General features: G+C 66.3%; 2 protein-coding genes across 3 annotated transcripts; one reads left to right on the forward strand and one right to left on the reverse strand.

Moving 5' to 3' along the window:
- The first annotated feature begins 1,284 nt into the window (after window positions 1-1,284).
- On the forward strand, window positions 1,285-9,978 carry EXOC3L2 (exocyst complex component 3 like 2). The gene is made up of 11 exons (XM_066570835.1): window positions 1,285-1,738; window positions 2,254-2,938; window positions 4,001-4,115; window positions 4,348-4,458; window positions 4,676-4,776; window positions 5,038-5,145; window positions 6,760-6,895; window positions 7,487-7,609; window positions 8,207-8,362; window positions 8,706-8,827; window positions 9,664-9,978. Exons 1-11 carry the CDS (start codon window positions 1,285-1,287, stop codon window positions 9,893-9,895), a joined length of 2,343 nt encoding a protein of 780 aa, XP_066426932.1. The 3' UTR covers window positions 9,896-9,978.
- Window positions 9,979-11,379: 1,401 nt separating this feature from the next.
- On the reverse strand, window positions 11,380-17,642 carry FOSB (FosB proto-oncogene, AP-1 transcription factor subunit). Of its 2 annotated transcripts, XM_066570708.1 has the most exons (5): window positions 16,687-17,641; window positions 15,218-15,520; window positions 14,464-14,571; window positions 12,714-12,926; window positions 11,380-12,580 (listed from the first exon to the last, which is right to left on the reverse strand). In XM_066570708.1, exons 1-5 carry the CDS (start codon window positions 16,813-16,815, stop codon window positions 12,470-12,472), a joined length of 864 nt encoding a protein of 287 aa, XP_066426805.1. In that variant the 5' UTR covers window positions 16,816-17,641; the 3' UTR covers window positions 11,380-12,469. The 2 variants fall into 2 exon arrangements, with proteins under 2 accessions (XP_066426805.1, XP_066426804.1); XM_066570707.1 differs by having other exon boundaries at window positions 11,380-12,926; window positions 16,687-17,642.
- Window positions 17,643-18,409: the final 767 nt, after the last annotated feature.

The following is an 18,409-nucleotide window of genomic DNA, read 5'->3' on the forward strand; positions in this document are numbered from 1 at the left end:
TTCTGAGGGGTTGGTCACGCCCACGGAGGGGAGCGTGGCCAATCAGGAGGCGGCGTTGCGGCATGGAGACAGATGGGCACGCCCCTGAGGGGGCGGGGTTAAAGGAGGGTGGTGCGCGGTGATTGGCTGAGCGGTGGCCAATGGGGAGGGAGAGCGGGGTTTAATGGATGATTGACGGGGGAGGGGTCACGTGGGGCGCGCGGGGGTCGCCTGTGTCACACCTGGGGTCACGTGGGTCACCTGTGGAGTCACCTGTGTCACCCAGGTCACCTCCCTGTCATACCTGGAGTCACCTGTGTCACACCTGGGGTCACCTGTGCCACCCGTGTCACCCTCGGGGTCACCTGTGTCACCTCCGTGTCACCTCCGTGTCACACCTGGGGTCACCTGTGTCACACCTGTGTCACCTGTGCCACCCGTGTCCTCTCCGTGTCGCACTTGGGGTCACCTGTGTCCCTTCCCCAGTGTCCCCTCCCGCTGTCCCCACTGCCCCCGCTGTCCCCAGTGCCGCCAGCGTCCCATCCCAGTGTCCCCAGTGTCCCCTCCCGGTGCCTCCAAGGTCCCCTCTCGCTGTCCCCGCTGTCCCCTCCGGGTCCCCCCTCCCGGTGTCGGTCCCGGAGCGGAACCGGGGCTGACCCTGCCCGGCCGGGGAGGCCCCTCCGGGGCGGCGCTTCCTCAGGAAACCCCGGACAGCGGCCAGCGCCACCAGTGTCACCGCAGACACCGCTGGTGACACTGCCAGCACCGCCGGTGTCGCCACAGCCAGCGCCACCAGAGCCACCGGTGTGACCGCCAGCGCCACCAGTGTCACCGCAGACGCGGCCAGCGCCGCCGCTGTCACCGCTGGTGACACTACACTGCCACCGGTGTCACCACAGCACCGCCAGAGCCACCGGGGCCACCGGCGTCACCACAGCACCGCCGCTAAAGCCACCGGAGCCACCGCCGGTGTCGCCAGAGCCACCGGAGCCACCACAGCACCGCCGGTGCCACCGCGCCGCCGCCGTTGTCCCCGCAGCAGCGCCAGTGTCACCACCGCCGCTAAAGCCACCAGAGCCACCAGGGCCACCGCTGTCACCGCCGGTGTCGCCACAGCCGCTGCCAGGGTCACCGTAGCTGCCACCGCTAAAGCCACCGGAGCCACCAAAGCCGCTGCCCCCGGTGCCCCCGGAGCCCCCGCGCCGCTCCCGGGGGTCTCCATCCTCCCGCCTGCCGCGTCCCCTCCGTGTCCCCTCCTCTGTCCCCTCCTCGCCCCCCGGTGCCACTCCCGGTGTCGCCCCGGCCATGCCGCTGCTGCGGAGACCCCCGGATGGCTCTCGGGAGGACGGGGGGGACCCGTTCGCCGCGGACCCCGAGGGTCGCCGGCGCCGCCGCGCCACCCTGGGCGGGCTGGTGGGGCTGGGGGGACAACTGGGGGGACACCTGGGACACCTCGGGGGGCACCTCGGGGGTCCCTTCGGCCGCCGCCTCCTCCGCGACCCCGCCGGGCCCCGCGGGCGCCGCCGCTCCGAGGACTCGGGGGTCGCACGGAGACCCCCGGAGGAATCGGGGGGCGGCAAGCGGGGGTCGCTGCTGAGGCTGGCCTTGGGGACATGGGGACAGCGCGGGACAGAGAAGGCGTCGCCGGTGGAGGGACAGGCGGGCGACGGCGCGGAGGGAGCGGGAGAGCGGCGGGAGAGCGGCGGGAGGGACAAGGACGGCGACGGGGACCGGGAAAGGGCCAGGGAGCCGCTGTCCGGTGAGTGGGGACACGGGGACACCGGGGGGGCTTGGGGATACCAGGGGGCCTTGGGGACAACAGAGGGACGGGGGACAATGGGGGGACAGGGGGGGTTGGGGACATTGAGGGACAGGGGGGTTGGGGAAATGGGGGGAGCTTGGGGACACTGAGGGGGACAGGGGGGCGATGGGGGGACAGGGGGGTTGGGGACACCAGCGGGACAGGGAGGCCTGGGGACATCGGGGGGACATCAGGGTTGGGGACACGAGGGGGGCTTGGGGACATGAGGCAGACAACGGGGGGAGAGGGGGTTTGGGGACATGAGGAAGTGAGGGCTTGGGGTTGGTGACAGAGGCCACAGGGACATGAGGATGGGGACAGGGGACACGGTGACGGTGGCAAGGGACACGAGGACAAAGGGATGGGGACATGGGGACAGGGAACACGGGGATGGTGACACCCGGTGGCCCTGTGCCCACGGAGCCAGGTGCCACCCCCGGTGCCACCCCCGTGTCCCCGCGCTGTCCCCGCAGTGCTGGAAATCCTGGAGCTCATCCAGCGCCGGCACCTGGTGGCCGCGGACGCTCAGATCATCGCCCTGGAGGCCGAGTGCTCCCTGTCCCCATCGCGCCCTCCCTCCCCGGGTCCCCTCCCCGCGTCCCCTTCCTCCCCATCCCCATCCTCCTCCTCCTCCTCCTCCTCTCCGCCGTCCCCGGTCCCCGCTGGCGGCCGCCGAGCCCGGGACGTGGCTTTGCTTTACCGGGCACTCCTGTCACAGCTCTGGGCCGTGGTGGCCGAGTCGGTGACATCGCCGCCACCCGCGCTGGCCCCGCTGCGAGCCGTGGTGGCCGTGCTGGAGCAGGAGGAGGCGGCGGACGCTCGGTGCCCACCGGGGACGCGCCCGGGGCGGCCTCGGGCGCTGCGGCGGCGCTGGCACGAAGCGGTGGCCAGGGCGGCCGGGGAGAGGCTGGCGCAGGTGGCACCGGCGGGCGGGCTCGGGGCTCGGCTGGCGGCGCTGGCCGCGAGGGTGGTGGGAGACCTGGGGGTCGTGAGGAGCCGCGTGGCCCCCGAGTACCCCCCCGAGTGGGGGGCGCTGGGGGTTTACGCCCGGGGCTACCACCGGGCGCTGGGGCAGCAGGTGAAGGCGCTGGCGCAGAGGCCGCTGGATGTGCCCGAGATGTACCTGCTGCTGGATTGGCACAGCAACGCCTATCCCAGGTGAGACCCCCAAATCTGCCCCATAGCAACGCCTATCCCAGGTGAGACCCCCAAATCTGCCCCATAGCAACGCCTATCCCAGGTGAGACCCCCAAATCTGCCCCACAGACACACCTAGCACAGGTAAAACACCCCCCAAATCTGCCCCATAGCAACGCCTATCCCAGGTGAGAACCCCAAATCTGCCCCATAGCAACGCCTATCCCAGGTGAGACCCCCAAATCTGCCCCATAGCAACGCCTATCCCAGGTGAGACCCCCAAATCTGCCCCATAGCAACGCCTATCCCAGGTGAGAACCCCAAATCTGCCCCACAGACACACCTAGCACAGGTAAAACACCCCCCAAATCTGCCCCATAGCAACGCCTATCCCAGGTGAGACCCCCAAATCTGCCCCATAGCAACGCCTATCCCAGGTGAGACCCCCAAATCTGCCCCATAGCAACGCCTATCCCAGGTGAGACCCCCAAATCTGCCCCACAGACACACCTAGCACAGGTAAAACACCCCCCAAATCTGCCCCATAGCAACGCCTATCCCAGGTGAGAACCCCAAATCTGCCCCATAGCAACGCCTATCCCAGGTGAGACCCCCAAATCTGCCCCATAGCAACGCCTATCCCAGGTGAGAGCCCCGAAATCTGCCCCATAGCAACGCCTATCCCAGGTGAGAGCCCCGAAATCTGCCCCATAGCAACGCCTATCCCAGGTGAGACCCCCGAAATCTGCCCCATAGCAACGCCTATCCCAGGTGAGAGCCCCGAAATCTGCCCCATAGAAATGCTTATCCCAGGTGAGACCCCCCGAATCTGCCCCACAGACACACCTAGCACAGGTAAAACACCCCGAAATCTGCCCCATAGTAATGCCTGCCCCGAAATCTGCCCCATAGCAACACCTATCCCAGGTGAGAGCCCCGAAATCTGCCCCATAGAAATGCTTATCCCAGGTGAGAAGCCCCAAATCTGCCCCACAGACACACCTAGCCCAGGTAAAATACCCCAAAATCCCCCCAATGTCCCCAATGTCCCCAAATCCCCCCAATGTCCCCAATGTTCCCCAGGGAGGTTTTGGGGCACCCCGAGGTGGGGGCGCTGCTGCGGGTGCAGGAATTGGGGCCCCTCCTGCCCCCCGAGACCCAGCGGGACCTGGAGAGATCCTGCATTGCTGCCGTCAAGGTGGGGACATCTGGGGACATTTGGGGACATTGGGGGACAATGGGGGACATTGGGGGGATTGGGGACATTGGGGACACTGAAGGGATTGGGGGGATTGGGGACATTGGGGACACTGAAGGGATTGGGGGGACAATGGGGGACATTGGGGGGACATTTGGGGACATCGTGGGGACGTTTTGGGACATGTGGGGACACCGTTGTCCCCACGATGTCCCCAAATGTCCCCTGCCAGGCCAAGGTGGAGGTGGCCGTGGCGCAGGAGCTGCAGCTCAGCGAGGACAGGTGGCCCGAGGATGTCACCAGCCAGGACATGGACGAGGGGCTGGCCACGCGTGTCACCGGGGTTTGTCCTTGTCCCCTGGGGCGGCATCTGGGTATGGCCGTGCCACCACCTGGACTCGTCCCTGTCACACTGTCACACTGCAGTGACACCCATGCGGGGACAGTGGTGGCCAAGGGCACATTGTGGTAGTGGCGGTGTCCCCACGGCTCAGGGGACACCATGGCCGTGTCCCCACACCTGTGGTGGCCTTGTCCCCACGGTGGCCTTGTCCCCACAGCTGCTGCGGGCGCACGTGGACCGAGCCCCCCAGGTGACCCCCGAGTTCGGCCGGGAGATGGCGCACAGCCTGCTGGGAGTGCTGGTGGCCTTCCTGCACAGGTGGGACACCTGGGGACACCCCTGGGGACACCCTGGGGACACCCTGGGGACATGGGGACACCAGGATGGGACAGAGGTCAGGACATGGGGACACCGTGGGGACATGGGGACACTGGGCTGTGACACAGAACGGACATGGGGACACCCTGGGGGACACAGGGACACGCCAGGTGCCCCAAAAGCCACAACATCCCCTGTGGCATTCCCCGTCGCCCCGGGCGGTGCCACCGCCCCTTTGGTGACACCGCTGTCCCCGTGCAGCTTCCAGCGCAAGGTCGAGCGGTTCCTGGACAGCCCCGGTGACCTCGCCCCGCCCGATGCCACCCCCGGCCGCGCCATCGCCTTGGCCAACTGCTGCCCCCCGTTCAGGTGAGGCCAGCACCTGTCCCCAGGTGTCCCCAGGGTGCTGCGAGGCCCCGGTGTCACCTCGGTGTCCTCGGTCCGTCCTAGTGAGTCCGTGACGGTTCGTGGGGCGATCTCAGGGTGCGAGGGGCTTTGCAGTGGTAACCGAAACAAACTCACCTTTATTGAGTGACCACAGCAAAACGGGATAGAGGGATTGAGGGAGAGAAAGAGAGGAGGAGAGACACAAAAGAGAGAGAGAAAGAGAGAGGGGATAGAGCTACCAAAGGTAGAGACAAAGTCCTTTGGTCCAGTCCAGCCGAGGATCCGCCTGTTACATCGGGGAGTTCTCGAAGTCTCTGGCTAACTCAGAGGTTTTTATTATGATAACTCCATTGGAAATTATGAGAGATGGGAAACAGATCCAATAAGGAATAGATGTAACAGGTAGTCCATGCTCTCAGCAGTAAATGAGAGCCATTGTGTTCTTGGTCCAGCGGTCACACCCTGCAGGCAAACATCTCGCTTTGGTCAGCTTTGGTCCCCCACACACCTGCCCCGGGCTGGGGGGTTTCAGTCCCAGTCCTTGGGAGGAGCAGAGGGGCCTTTTCACATGGGGGTTTCGTGTCTCAGTCCTTGATGGAGCAGAGGGGCCTTTTCACATGGGGGTTTCGTGTCTCAGTCCTTGATGGAGCAGAGGGGCCTTTTCACATGGGGGTTTCGTGTCTCAGTCCTTGATGGAGCAGAGGGGCCTTTTCACATGGGGGTTTCGTGTCTCAGTCCTTGATGGAGCAGAGGGGCCTTTTCACATGGGGGTTTCGTGTCTCAGTCCTTGATGGAGCAGAGGGGCCTTTTCACATGGGGGTTTCAGTCCCAGTCCTTGGGGGGAGCAGAGGGGCCTTTTCACATGGGGGTTTCAGTCCCAGTCCTTGGGGGGAGCAGAGGGGCCTTTTCACATGGGGGTTTCATGTCTCAGTCCTTGGGAGGAGCAGAGGGGCCTTTTCACATGGGGGTTCCATGTCTCAGTCCTTGGGAGGAGCAGAGGGGCCTTTTCACATGGGGGTTTCGTGTCTCAGTCCTTGATGGAGCAGAGGGGCCTTTTCACATGGGGGTTCCATGTCTCAGTCCTTGGAAGGAACAGAGGGGCCTTTTCACATGGGGGTTCCATGTCTCAGTTCTTGGGAGGAGCAGAGGGGCCTTTTCACATGGGGGTTCCGTGTCTCAGTCCTTGGAAGGAGCAGAGGGGCCTTTTCACACGGGGGTTCCATGTCTCAGTCCTTGATGGAGAGGCTCCTCACATCTCAGTCTCTGTCACCGTGGTTGTAAAACAGTGAGGATCTTCTGTGGGGGGAGCATCCAGAACTCAGGAGAAGCCCAGCCAGGCTGAGAGAGGTGGGACAGCTCCCAGGGCTGCTGTTGCAAACGGGGCACGGTGCCCCCTTCTCGGCACACAGCAAACAACACCCGTGAAAACCATAAATTAACGCTGCGCTCTCAGGTCCCAGGGCCTTTGGCGTGGGACTTTCTCCTTCAGAGCCAGGGATTCCCCATGGTAGGGGGGGTCTTCTCTTCAGTGGTCCCCAGTGAGGATGGTGAGGCAGATGAGGGGAAGCTCAGACTCTCACCCCCCGCCCCGGGCAGGGCGTTCGCGGAGCGGCTGGCGCAGTTCGGGCACCCCGAGAGCGAGGAGCCGCGGCGGCAGGCGCACGCGGCGCTGGACAGGGTCACCCGCGCCTGCGGCCACCTCCTCACCCGGCGGCTCTTCGAGGAGCTCAAGGTGACACCGGGGCGGGCGGGGGACAGCCAGGGGCGTGGGGAGGAGGTTTGGGGGTCTCGGGTTGGTGACAACTGCGGGATGTGGTGGCCGTTGTTGGGTTGGGTTGGGTTGGGTTTCGTTGGCTTGGCTTGGCTTGACTTGGCTTGGGTTGGACTGGGTTGAGTTGGGTTGGTGACACCTCTGGGACACAGTGGACATCATCAGGTGACAACTGTGGCGGCCATCATCAGGTGTTGGGTTGGTGACACCTCTGGGACATCATTTGGTGCTGTTGGTGACACTCATGGGACATGGTGGCCATGACTGGGTGCTGAGTTGGGTGACAGTTATGGGACATGGTGGCCATCATCAGGTGACAATTGTGGGACATCAGGTGACAACTGTGGTGGCCATCAGTGGGTGTTGGGTTGGGTGACACCCATGGGACATCACTGGGTGTTGGGTTGGTGACAACTGTGGGACGTGGTGGCCATCACTGGGCGTTGGGTTGGGCTGGTGACACCCATGGGACACGGTGCCCACCATCACCGGTGCCACCACCGGGTGCCAACCCAGGTGCCACCCGTGGTGACGTCCCCGTGTCCCCCCCAGCCCCACTTTGGGAAGCTGATGAAGCGCAAGTGGCTGACGAGCTCGGACGCCTTCGACGCCATCGTGATGCTCATCACCAGCTTCGCGCAGACCCTGCGGCCGCTGCACCCCGAGCCACACCAGGTGTGACACCTGGGGACACCTGGGGGACATCAGGACATCAGGGGTTGGGTGACAGCTGGGGGGCACCGTGCCTTTGTTGAGTGGCACCCATGGGCACGGTGGCCGCAGTGCCACCATTGGGTGATGCCCTGGGTGACACCACGGGCACGGTGGCCACGCTTGGTCCTGCCCCGTGTGACGCCGCAGGCGCGGTGACATCACTGGGTGCTGCCCTGGGTGACACCATGGGCGCAGTGGCTGCAGTGCCATCACCAGGTGTGGCTCCAGGTGGGCACGGTGACCTCATCAGGTGCTGCCCCAGGTGACACCACAGGTGTGGTGCCGTCACTGGGTGCTGCTCCATGTCACACCATGGGCACGATGACCACAGTGCCACCGCTGGGTGACACCGAGGGCACGGTGACCACACCAGGTGTGCCCCAGGTGGTGACACCTTTCTCTCGTGTCAGGTGCTGGTCAGCGAGCTGCACCGCCGCGTGCTCATCGAGCGGGCACGGTGGCCGCAGTGCCATCGCTGAGTGTGGCTCTGGGTGACGCCACGGTCACAGTCACCTCACCAGGTGTGCCCCAGGTGGTGACAGCTTTCTCCCGTGCCAGGTGCTGGTCAGCGAGCTGCACCGCCGCGTGCTCATCGAGTACGTGCGGCCGCTGCTGCAGGGGCGCCTGGTGTGCGCCTCGGCCAAGGCGCGCGCCCGCGTGGCCGCACGGCTCGGGGACGAGGCCCGGCAGCTCCGGGAGCTCTTCACGCGCCTGGTGAGGCCAGCCGGGACCACCGGAGGGGTGGGAGGGGGACACCCAGGGCACACGGGTGGCTTGGGATGGGTGACGCCTGTGGGTGACACCTGCATCGTTGGGCACCCATGGACATCATTGGGTTGGGTGACACCCATGGGACGTTAATGGGTTGGGTGACACCCATGGGACATCGCTGGGTGTTGGGATGGGTGACACCCATGGGACATCGCCGGGTGTTGGGTGACACCCATGGGGCATCGTTGGGTTGAGTGGCACCCATGGGACATGGCTGGGTCTTGGCTGACCCCCCTGGCCATGGCGGCCACCGCCGGTCACCGAGGTGTCCCCAACGTCCCCCCAGGACTCAGCGTCGCCCTGGCTGGACTCGGTGGTGCCGCGGCTGCGGGAGCTGCTGGTGCTGGAGGACACGGCCGCGCTGCAGATGGAGGTCGGGGCCCTGGCCAGGGACTTCCCCGACGTCCGGTAGGTGCGGGGACACCCCGGGGGTGGCACTGGGGTGACACCGGGGTGACACGGACGGGGGTGACACAGACGGGGGTGACACCAAGGGAGCCCCGCGGGGGTGACACAGCCGAGGGTGGCACCGCGGCAGTGGCACCGCCGGGGGTGACACAGGCGCGGGTGACACCGCGGGGCTGCCACACCCTTTCCGCCACCCCCGGTGGCCCCGGGCAGGACGCGGCGCTCCCGCGGGGGGACCCGAGCGGGGCTTGGACCGGACGCGGCCTCTCCGGCCCTTCCCGGCAGCTCCCGCCCCGTTCCCCCCGCCGGGAAACGGCCCCGGCCGAGCGCCAAGGGCTCCTCCCCTGTCCCGGTGCCGGGGTCCCGGGGGAACCGGGGACACGCGTGGGGACACCGGGGGATGGGGACAGGGATGGGGACAAGGATGGGGACAGGGGGGTTTAACACCAGTTTAACCCATCAGGGCGGATTTTGGGGGGTTTAACACCAGTTTGACCCATCACGGGGGAATTTGGGGGGTTTAACACCAGTTTAACCCATCACGGGGGAATTTGGGGGGTTTAACACCAGTGTAACCCATCACGGGGGAATTTGGGGGGTTTAACACCAGTTTAACCCATCACGGGGGAATTTGGGGGGTTTAACACCAGTGTAACCCATCAGGGCGGTTTTTGGGGGGTTTAACACCAGTTTAACCCATCAGGAGGGACTGGGACCGGTTAAACCGGGGCAGGGCTCACCCCTGCCCCAAAGTCCGCGCCCACCGGGGCTCCGGGGGGGTTTTGTCACCGCTGACCGCCGGTGTTGTCCCCGTTGTCCCCTCATTGTCCCCGCAGGCGCAGACACGTGGCCGCGCTGCTGGACGCGCGGGGGCTGCGGGCTCAGGGCCCCCGCCGGGAGATCCTGGGGGTGCTGCAGGATTTGGAGGGGTCGGAACCGGAACCGGGGCCCCCCCGGTACCGAACGTTCTTCGCGGAGCTGGCGGCGCCGCGCCCCGTGCGCTGCCTCCCGTTCCAGCTGCGCCTCCCGCGCCTCCCGCGCCGCAGCCCCGCCAGGACCCCCCCGTGACGGCCCCCGGGGTGGGGACGCCGCGAATCCCCTCGCCCCAGCTCGCCCCAGCTCGTCCCAGCTCGTCCCAGCTCGTCCCAGCTCGCCCCAGTGTCTGAATGACGCTGTAAATAAATGGCGGTGTTGTCGTTCTTGGGGACACTGAGGGGACAAGGGGACAGGGTGGGGACATCCCCCGGGGTGGGGACACCCCGAATGTGAGCGAGTCCCCCCTCCCCAGCTCGCCCCAGTTCGCCCCAGTGTGTAAATGACGCTGTAAATTAACGGCGGTGTTGTCGTTCTCGGGGACACTGTGGGGACTTGGGGACACCTTGGGGACAAGGGGACACTTTGGGGACAATTCCCCCCCGCGTCCCTTCCCGGGTGTCCCGTCGGGCTCGGGGACAGCCCTGGGGACCCTTCGGGCTCTCGTGTCACACCGGGGGGAGGGGACACCGAGGCCACCACCGCCACCGCCCGGGTGTGTCCCCAGCCTTGTCCCGGGTCAGGAATAAATCGGGATCCGGGCAGGAAGAGGCGACAGCGGCGACCGCTAAAAATAACCAAAATAACCGGGCCCGAGGGCGGGACCGGGCCCGAGGGCGGGAGCGGGGCCGGGGGGCACCGGGTCAGCCCCGGCCCGGCGGCGGCGGCGGAAGCGGCAGCGGCGGGAAAGGAACCGGGGGCGCCGGACAGGGGGGACGGGGGGGGACAGCGTGGGGACACTCTGGGGACAATTGGGGGACAAACAAACTGGGAGAGAATCCCAAAAAACTGGGAGAGAACTCCATAAACTGGGAAGAGATCTCCCAAACTGGGAAAAGACTCCCCAAACTGGGAGAGAATCCCATAAACTGGGAGAGAATCCCAAAAACTGGGAAAGGAGTCCCCAAACTGGGAAATGCACCCCCCAAACTGGGAAAGGAGTCCCCAAACTGGGAGAGAATTCCACAAACTGGGAGAGAATCCCATAAACTGGGAAAGGATCCCCCAAACTGGACGAGAATGGACACCAAACTGGGAAATGCCCCCCCAAAACTGGGAAATGCCCCCTCCAAACTGGGAGCACCCCCCCCTTCAGTTTCTCTCCCCGCGCTCCCCCTGGCGGTCACTGGAGGGACTGCAGGCGAACAGGGGGCGTGGTTTGAGGAGGGCGTGGACTCAATTACCCCCATTTTTCATTGATTGGCAGGTGGGTGGGGCAACGGGGCGACGTCCCCTCTGTCCCCGTGTCCCCACGAGCTCCGTGTCCCCATTGTCCCCCTGTCCCCTCTGTCCCCGCTGTCCCCATGTCCCCACGATCGTGTCCCCGTGTCCCCTCTGTCCCCATTGTCCCCTCTGTCTCCGTGTCCCCACGAGCTCCGTGTCCCCACGAGCTCCATGTCCCTTCTATCCCCGTGTCCCCTCTGTCCCCACCCCCCCCTCAGCGACCCCCTCCCCAAATCTCCCCCCCCCACACCCCAAAATCTCCCCCATTCCCCAGAAACGCCTCGGGAGCCGCGGGAGCCGCTGGAAGCTTTTATTGGCCACGTTTGGGGGGGGGGACGAGCGCGGACCGGGGGAGGGGGCGACCCCCGAGGGGGGAGGGGGCGCGACCCCCGGGGTGGGCACGAACACGGCACGAACAATAATTATTCTCGTTATAATTAATAATAAAAAATTAAACATCTCCCGCGCAACAAAAATAGATTTATATACCGGGGGGGGGGAGGGGAGGGGGCGGAGCCAAGGCCAAGCGAGGGGAGGGGGGAGGGGACAGGTGAGGGGACAGGCGGGACACGGGGCCACACCTGGAGGTGGCACCTGGATGGGGACACCTGGAGGGGGCACCTGGAGGGGTCACCTGGAGGTCCAGGGACCCCCTGAAAGGGACACGGAGGTGACAAAGTGACACCTTCGAGCAGGGGGGGGATCCCAAAGGGACACCTGGAGAATGTGGAGGTGGCTCCTGAAGCTCCTCAGGGGGACACGGAGGTGACAAAGGGGACACGGAGGTGACCAAGTGCCACCTGCCCCCGTTCACAATGCGAGGAGCGAGGGAGAGCTCAGGCAGTCCGAGGAGGAGGAGGTGACAAAGTGGGAGTTGACACCTGGAGGTGGCACCTGGAGGTGCAGGGACCTCCTCGAGGGGGGACACGGAGGTGACAAAGTGACACCTGGAGAGGGGGGAGGTGGCCCCTGGAGCCTCTCGAGGGGGACATGGAGGTGACAAAGTGGGAGGTGACCTGGAGGGGTCACCTGGAGGTGCAGGGACCTCCTTGAGGGGGGACACAGAGGTCACCTGGAGGGGGGACAGGGACCCCCTCAAGGCCCAAGGGGACACACGGAGGTGACCAAGGGGACACACGGAGGTGACCAAGTGCCACCTCGCCCCGTTCACAACGCGAGGAGCGAGGGAGAGCTCAGGCAGTCCGAGGAGGAGGACGAGGAGGAGAAGGAGGAGGAGGAGCAGCCCCGGTGGAAGTGACCTGGAGGGGTCACCTCGAGGGGGACAGGGAACCCCCCGAGGGGGGGGACACGGAGGTGACCAAGGGGACGCACGGAGGTGACCAAGTGCCACCTGCCCCGTTCACAACGCGAGGAGCGAGGGGGAGCTCAGGCAGTCCGAGGAGGAGGAGGAGGAGCCCCGGTGGTCGCCGCTGCCGCCGCCGCCGCCGCTCCGCTGCTGGTGCGAGGCTCCGCACGAGGAGGAGGAGGAGGCTCCCTCTGGGTGGGGGGACACAAACGCGGGGGGGGTCGCGTTAGGGGGTCCCCAGCAGGCGGGGAAGGGACCCTGCGGGAGGAGGAACAACGGCAGCGGCGACAGCGGGGACAGCGGAGCCTTGCCCGGGCTGCTCACCTCGGAGGAGACGGGGACGGTGACGGGGACAGGGGCCACCATGGCGGCGGCGGCGGCGGCGGCGGCGGTGGTGGCGCCGCCGATGTCCTCGAAGGGGACCTTGCAGGCGGGAGCGTGGGCCACCAGCACGAACTCCAGGCGCTCCTTCTCCTTGCGCAGCTCGGCGATCTCCGACTCCAGCTCGGCCTTCTCCTCCTCCAGCTGGTCCGTCTCCTGCGGGGACAGCCAGGTCAGGGGCACGGCGGTGTCACCAGGTGTGCCACCAGGTGGCACCCGGGGTTGTTGTGGCCCTCCCGTGGCCCTGGGTTTCTGTCTGTCCATCCCTGGGTGTCCCCAAGTGTCGCTGTCCCCTCCCATGTCCCTGCGTGTCTGTCTGGGTCTCTGTCCGTCCATCCCTGGGTGTCCTCAAGTGTCCCTGAGTGTCCCCTCGGATGTCCAGAGAGCGACATCAGGAACCCGGTGACATCCACAGGTGGCACCCGAGCGGCACCCGGGGTCGTTGTGGCGTTCCTGTGTCCCTGCGTGTCCGTCTGGGTCTCTGGGTGTCCCTAAGTCTGGGGACATCGCCATCACCCACTCAGGGATGTCCCCAAGTGTCCCCGAGTGTCCCCAGGGGTCGTTGTGGCTTTCCCGCGTCCCTCTGAGTGTCGCCAGGGTCTTTGTCGCCCTCCTGTGGCCCTCCCTTGTCACTGCGTGTCCATCCAGGTCTCTGCGTGTCCCCAAGCCTGGGGACAGCGCCATCACCCACTCAGGGATGTCCCCAAGTGTCCCTGAGTGTCCCCAGGGTCGTTGTGTCCCTCCTGTGTCTGTCTGGGTCTCTGTCCGGCCATCCCTGAGTGTCCCCTCGGATGTCCCCAAACTTGGGGACATCCCTCAGGCTCCTCCTATGTCCCTAAGTGTCCGTCTGTCCCCTCCTTTGTCCCCTTGTCCCCACGGATGGCACTGCCCTCGTCCCGTCCCCTCGGATGTCCCCAGCTCAGGGGACATCCCTGGGTGTCCATCTGTCCCCACAGATGGCATTGTCCGTGTCATGTCCCCAAGCCTGGGGACATCTCTTGGTGTCCGTCTGTACCCTCTGGTGTCCCCAGCTCTCAGGGATGCCACTGTCACCCTCTGTCCCCTCTGGTGTCCCCAAATCTTGGGGGACATCAACTCCGAGGACATTGCCACCGTCACCGAGGACACTTGATGTCCCCTCCTGATGTCCCCAAATGTCCCCAACTCCGAGGACACTGCCACCATCGCTGGTGACACCTCTGTCCCCATCTCCCTCTGCAGCCGCATCCTGCGGGCCCTTGGGGACAACGCCACCCCCTGACGGTGATTGCTGTCGTGATAGTGTCCTGATAATGTTGCGAGAGTGTTGCGATAGTGTTGTGATAGTGTCCCGATAGTGTCACTCAAATGCCACCCCCTGGCAGTGATTGCTGTTGCAGGATGGCGCAATAATGTCCCGATAATGTCCCGATAGTGTGGCGATAATGTTGTGATAGTGTCGCTCAAATGCCACCCCCTGGCAGTGATTGCTGTCACGATAGTGTCACCATAATGTTGTGATAATGTCACGATAGTGTCCTGATAGTGTCGCGATAGTGTCCCCATAATGTCATGATAATGTCCCAACAATGTCGCGATAGTGTCACTCACACGCCACCCCCTGGCAGTGACTGATGTCGCAACAAAGTCGCGATAGTGTCGCGATAGTGTCGCGATAGTGTCGCGATAGTGTCGCGATAGTGCCGTCACTCACCGCCTGCAGCCGGTCCGTCAGCTCGCGGCGCCGGTTGCGACATTTGGCCGCCGCCAGTTTGTTCCGCTCCCGCCGCACGCGGCGCTTCTCCTCCTCCTCGGGGGTCAGCTGCGGGGACAGGGGACAGCAGCGTCACCCTGATGTCACCCTGATGCCACCCAGTGTCACCCAGTGTCACCCTGATGTCACCCAGTGTCGCCTCTGTCACCCTCTGCGAGCCCCCGGCCCCAAAATCCCGCTGGGGTCATGGGCGCGGGGGAGGTCAGCGAGAGTGGTGTCCCCAAGGTGCCACCAGCTGGAGTGTCCCTCAGCGGGTTCCTGCTGTCCCCAGATTCCCTCCATGTCCCCAAGGTGCCACCGCCTGGGGTGGCCCCAATCTCCTGCCTCTCCTGATGTCCCCAAGGTGCCACCACCTGAGCTGTCCCTGAGGCTCCTGCTGCTCATGCTGTCCCCAAGGTGCCACCAAGAGCGGTGTCCCTGAGGTGCCACCACCTGTCTGTCCTTCAATCTCCTTCCACTTCCACTTTGACAGCCCCACACTCCCCCTGCCACACCCCCGAAGTGCCACCACCCCTCTGCCCCCGTCCCTCTGTCCTCTCTCACCATCTCCTCTGTCCCCCTGTGTCCCTCTGTCTGTCCCCTGTCCCTCTGTCCCCCCGGTCCCTCTGTCTGTTCCCCGTCCCTCTGTCCCCTCTCACCATCTCCTCTGTCCCCTGTCCCCCTGTCCGTCCCCGTCCCCCCCGTCCCCTCTCACCGTCTCCTCCCGGCCCCGCCGCGCCCTCGCCCGGGGGGCTCTGCCGGGGGTCGGTCCCGGTGGTCCCGCGAAGCTCCCGCCGCCCATGCCGGGGGTGCCGTAGCTGGGCCCGGGCAGCTCGTAGGGGTCCAGGGGAGGAGGGGGCGGCGGCGGCGGCTGCGGCGGCTGCTGGGCCATGGGAGCCCCCGGGGCCACCGAGGAGATGAGCGTGGGCTGCACCAGCCACTGCAGGTCCTGGCTGGTGGTGATGGCCGTCACCGTGGGCACGAAGGAGCCGGGCATGTCCCCCAGGGCGCTGCACTCCTGGGGGGACACGGGGGACACGGTTAGAGCGGTGGGGAACACGGGGGGACACGGGGGACACGGGGGGACACGGTTAGAGAGGTGGGGGACACGGGGGGACACGGTTAGAGGGGTGGGGGACACGGGGGACACGGGGGGACACGGTTAGAGGGGTGACACTGCTGGGGACACGGGGGGACACGGTTAGAGGGGTGGGGGACACGGGGGGACACGGGGGGACACGGTTAGAGCGGTGGGGAACACGGGGGGACACGGTTAGAGGGGTGGGGGACACGGGGGGACACGAGGGGACATGAGAGGACACAGGGGGACACGGGTTTGAGAGGTGACACCGCTGGGGACACGGGGGGACATGAGAGGACACAGGGGGACACGGTCAGAGCCGTGACACCGCTGGGGACACCCCTGTCCTCCCCCAGCCCCGGGATGTGACATCGTGCTGTCCCTGTCACCCACTGGTGACACAGTTGCGTCCCTGTCACCCCAATCTGAGGGTCCCTGTCACCCAAAGGTGACGCTCTCATGTCCCTGTCACCCAAGGGTGACATCCCCGTGTCCGTGTCACCTCAGTCCGAGTGTCCCCCCTGTCCCTGTCACCCCCAGGGACCCCCAAACCCATCTCGGGCTGGGGGAGGAGTGTGGGGGTCGCCCCCTCCCCAAAATCCGAGCCCTGGAGGGGACCCCGAGGGTCCCCAGGTGACATCGCCACCCCCAGGTGACGCCGCCACCCTTTGGGCTCCCCCCGAGCCCCCCAAATTCGCGAGGGGGCGTGGCCAATGCTCAGAGGGGGCGTGGCCAAGGCTCAGAGGGGACGCGCCCATCTCCACCAGTGGGCGTGACCTAATCCCCGTTCAACGCGCTCATATGGGCGTGGCTTCGCCGCAAAGTGGGCGTGCCCACCCCGATGGGGCGTGTCCACTCCCGTCTCCCTTGGCAACGCCTCGCGCCGCAGCGGGGGGAGAGGGGGGGAGGGGACACCCCAAAAATAACCCGCGCGCTCTGCGTGCGTGCGTGCCGCGTCACCGCCGCCCGCGACGTCACTGCGCGCGGCTTACGCACGGCCCCGCCCCCCCGGTGCTCCTCTTCTTCATCCTCCCCCCCTTCCCCGCCTCATCCTCCTCATCCCCATCATCGTCCTCACGCCCCCGGTTCCTCCCGGCGCTCACCTGAGCGGCCCCGGCGGCGGCCGCGGGGCTCCCGAAGGAGTCGAGCGGCGACAGGTACTGGGACTCGGCCGAGGGCGACGAGCTGCACCGGGAGCCCGAGTCGTAATCCCCGGGGAACCCCTGGAACATGGCCCCGGGGCCGCGGGGGCCGCCCCGCCGCCACAAAGCTGCGGGGTCACGCCGTTAGCACCGGCGGCATCACGGGGCGGGGGGAGGCTCGGTTCGGTCAGGCTCCGGTGGGTGTCCGGTGTGCCCCGCTTAAGCGGTTGTGAGCTCCGGTGTGTCCGTGCCGTGCTCCGGTTGTGCGCTAAAAGCTCCGGTACCGTCCGCTGTAAGCTCCGGTTGTCCGCTAAAAGCTCTGCTTTTCGCTATAAGCTCCGGTACCGTCCGTGCCGAGCTCCGGTTTGCCGGTACCGGGCGCCGCCGTGTCCGGTCGTGCCCTAAAAGCTCCGCTACCGTCCGTGCCAAGCTCCGGTTATCCGCTATAAGCTCCGGTACCGTCAGTGCCCAGCTCCGGTTGTCCGCTATAATCTCCGGTACCGTCCGTTCCGATCTCCGGTTGTTCCCTATAATCTCCGGTGCCGTCCGTTCCGATCTCCGGCTCTCCGTTCCAAAACCCCCCTCACACGCTCCGCTCCATCCGTGACCGGCTCCGGTTGCTCCGCTACAGAAAAACTCCCGGCGGTTTCCCAAAAGTTGTCCCGGTACAAAAAAAATCTCCCTTTCCGTTACGAGCCCCGGTAAATCCGTGCCGAGCTCCGGTAAATCCCCTCGGCCAGGCCCCGGTGACGCTCCCGCCGCTCGCCCCGGTGTCCGGTTTTATGAATGAACGGCTCACGGCAGCCCCGCCGCTTTATACGGCGGGGCCACGCCCCCCTCCGCTGACGTCACGCCCCCCTCCGCCGCCGTTCGGGGACCCCCGGGACCCCCCCGGGCCCACCGAGACCCCGCGGGCTCCGCGCGTTCGGTGCTCGCCGCCGTTTGAGGCTCCCGGAGGCGCCGCCGCCGTTAAGAGGCTCCGGGGAGGGCCGGGAACGGGGGGGATCCCCTGGCCCCGCCCCCCCGGAGTTCCTGTGACGCAATTAGCCATATATGGGCTTGTCTGGAGTGTTTGTTTGGTATCCTAGCAATGACGTCACAGGGATTCCCTCCGCCGCCGCCGCCGCCGCCGCCGCCGCCGCCGCCGCCGCCGCCGCCCGCCCGTATTAATAGAAACGGGAACGGCCGCCCGTTCTAGAAACGGCCCGAACCCTCTGGGCTGGCGGCACCGGGAACTCCCCCGGGAGACCCCCGGGACCCCCGACCCACCGGAGATCCCCGGTACCCCCCTCCTCCGGTGCATCTCCCGGTGACCTCCCGGGACCTCCGGCGTCCTCGAGGAGCCCCCGGGACCTCCGGTAACCCCCGGGAACTCCCCATGAGACCCGCGGGACCCCCCCCACCCACCGGGGATCCCCGGTATCTCCCTCCGGTGCTTCCCCCGGTGACCTCCCGGGACCCGCGCGACCCCGACCGGGATCTCCCGGTGTCCCCGGGAGCTCCGGTAACCTCCGGGAACTCCCCCATGAGACTCCTGGGACTCCCCGCTCCCTCCGGGATCTCCCCGGTTCCGCCATCGGGAACCCCCGGTGTCTTTGAGGAACCCCCGGGACCTTCGGTAGCCCCCGGGACATCCCCCGGGAGACCCCCGGGATCTCTCCCGGTAACGCCTCGGGACCCCCCC

This window comes from Molothrus aeneus, unplaced genomic scaffold, assembly GCF_037042795.1.
Source record: "Molothrus aeneus isolate 106 unplaced genomic scaffold, BPBGC_Maene_1.0 scaffold_30, whole genome shotgun sequence".
NCBI lineage: Eukaryota > Metazoa > Chordata > Aves > Passeriformes > Icteridae > Molothrus > Molothrus aeneus.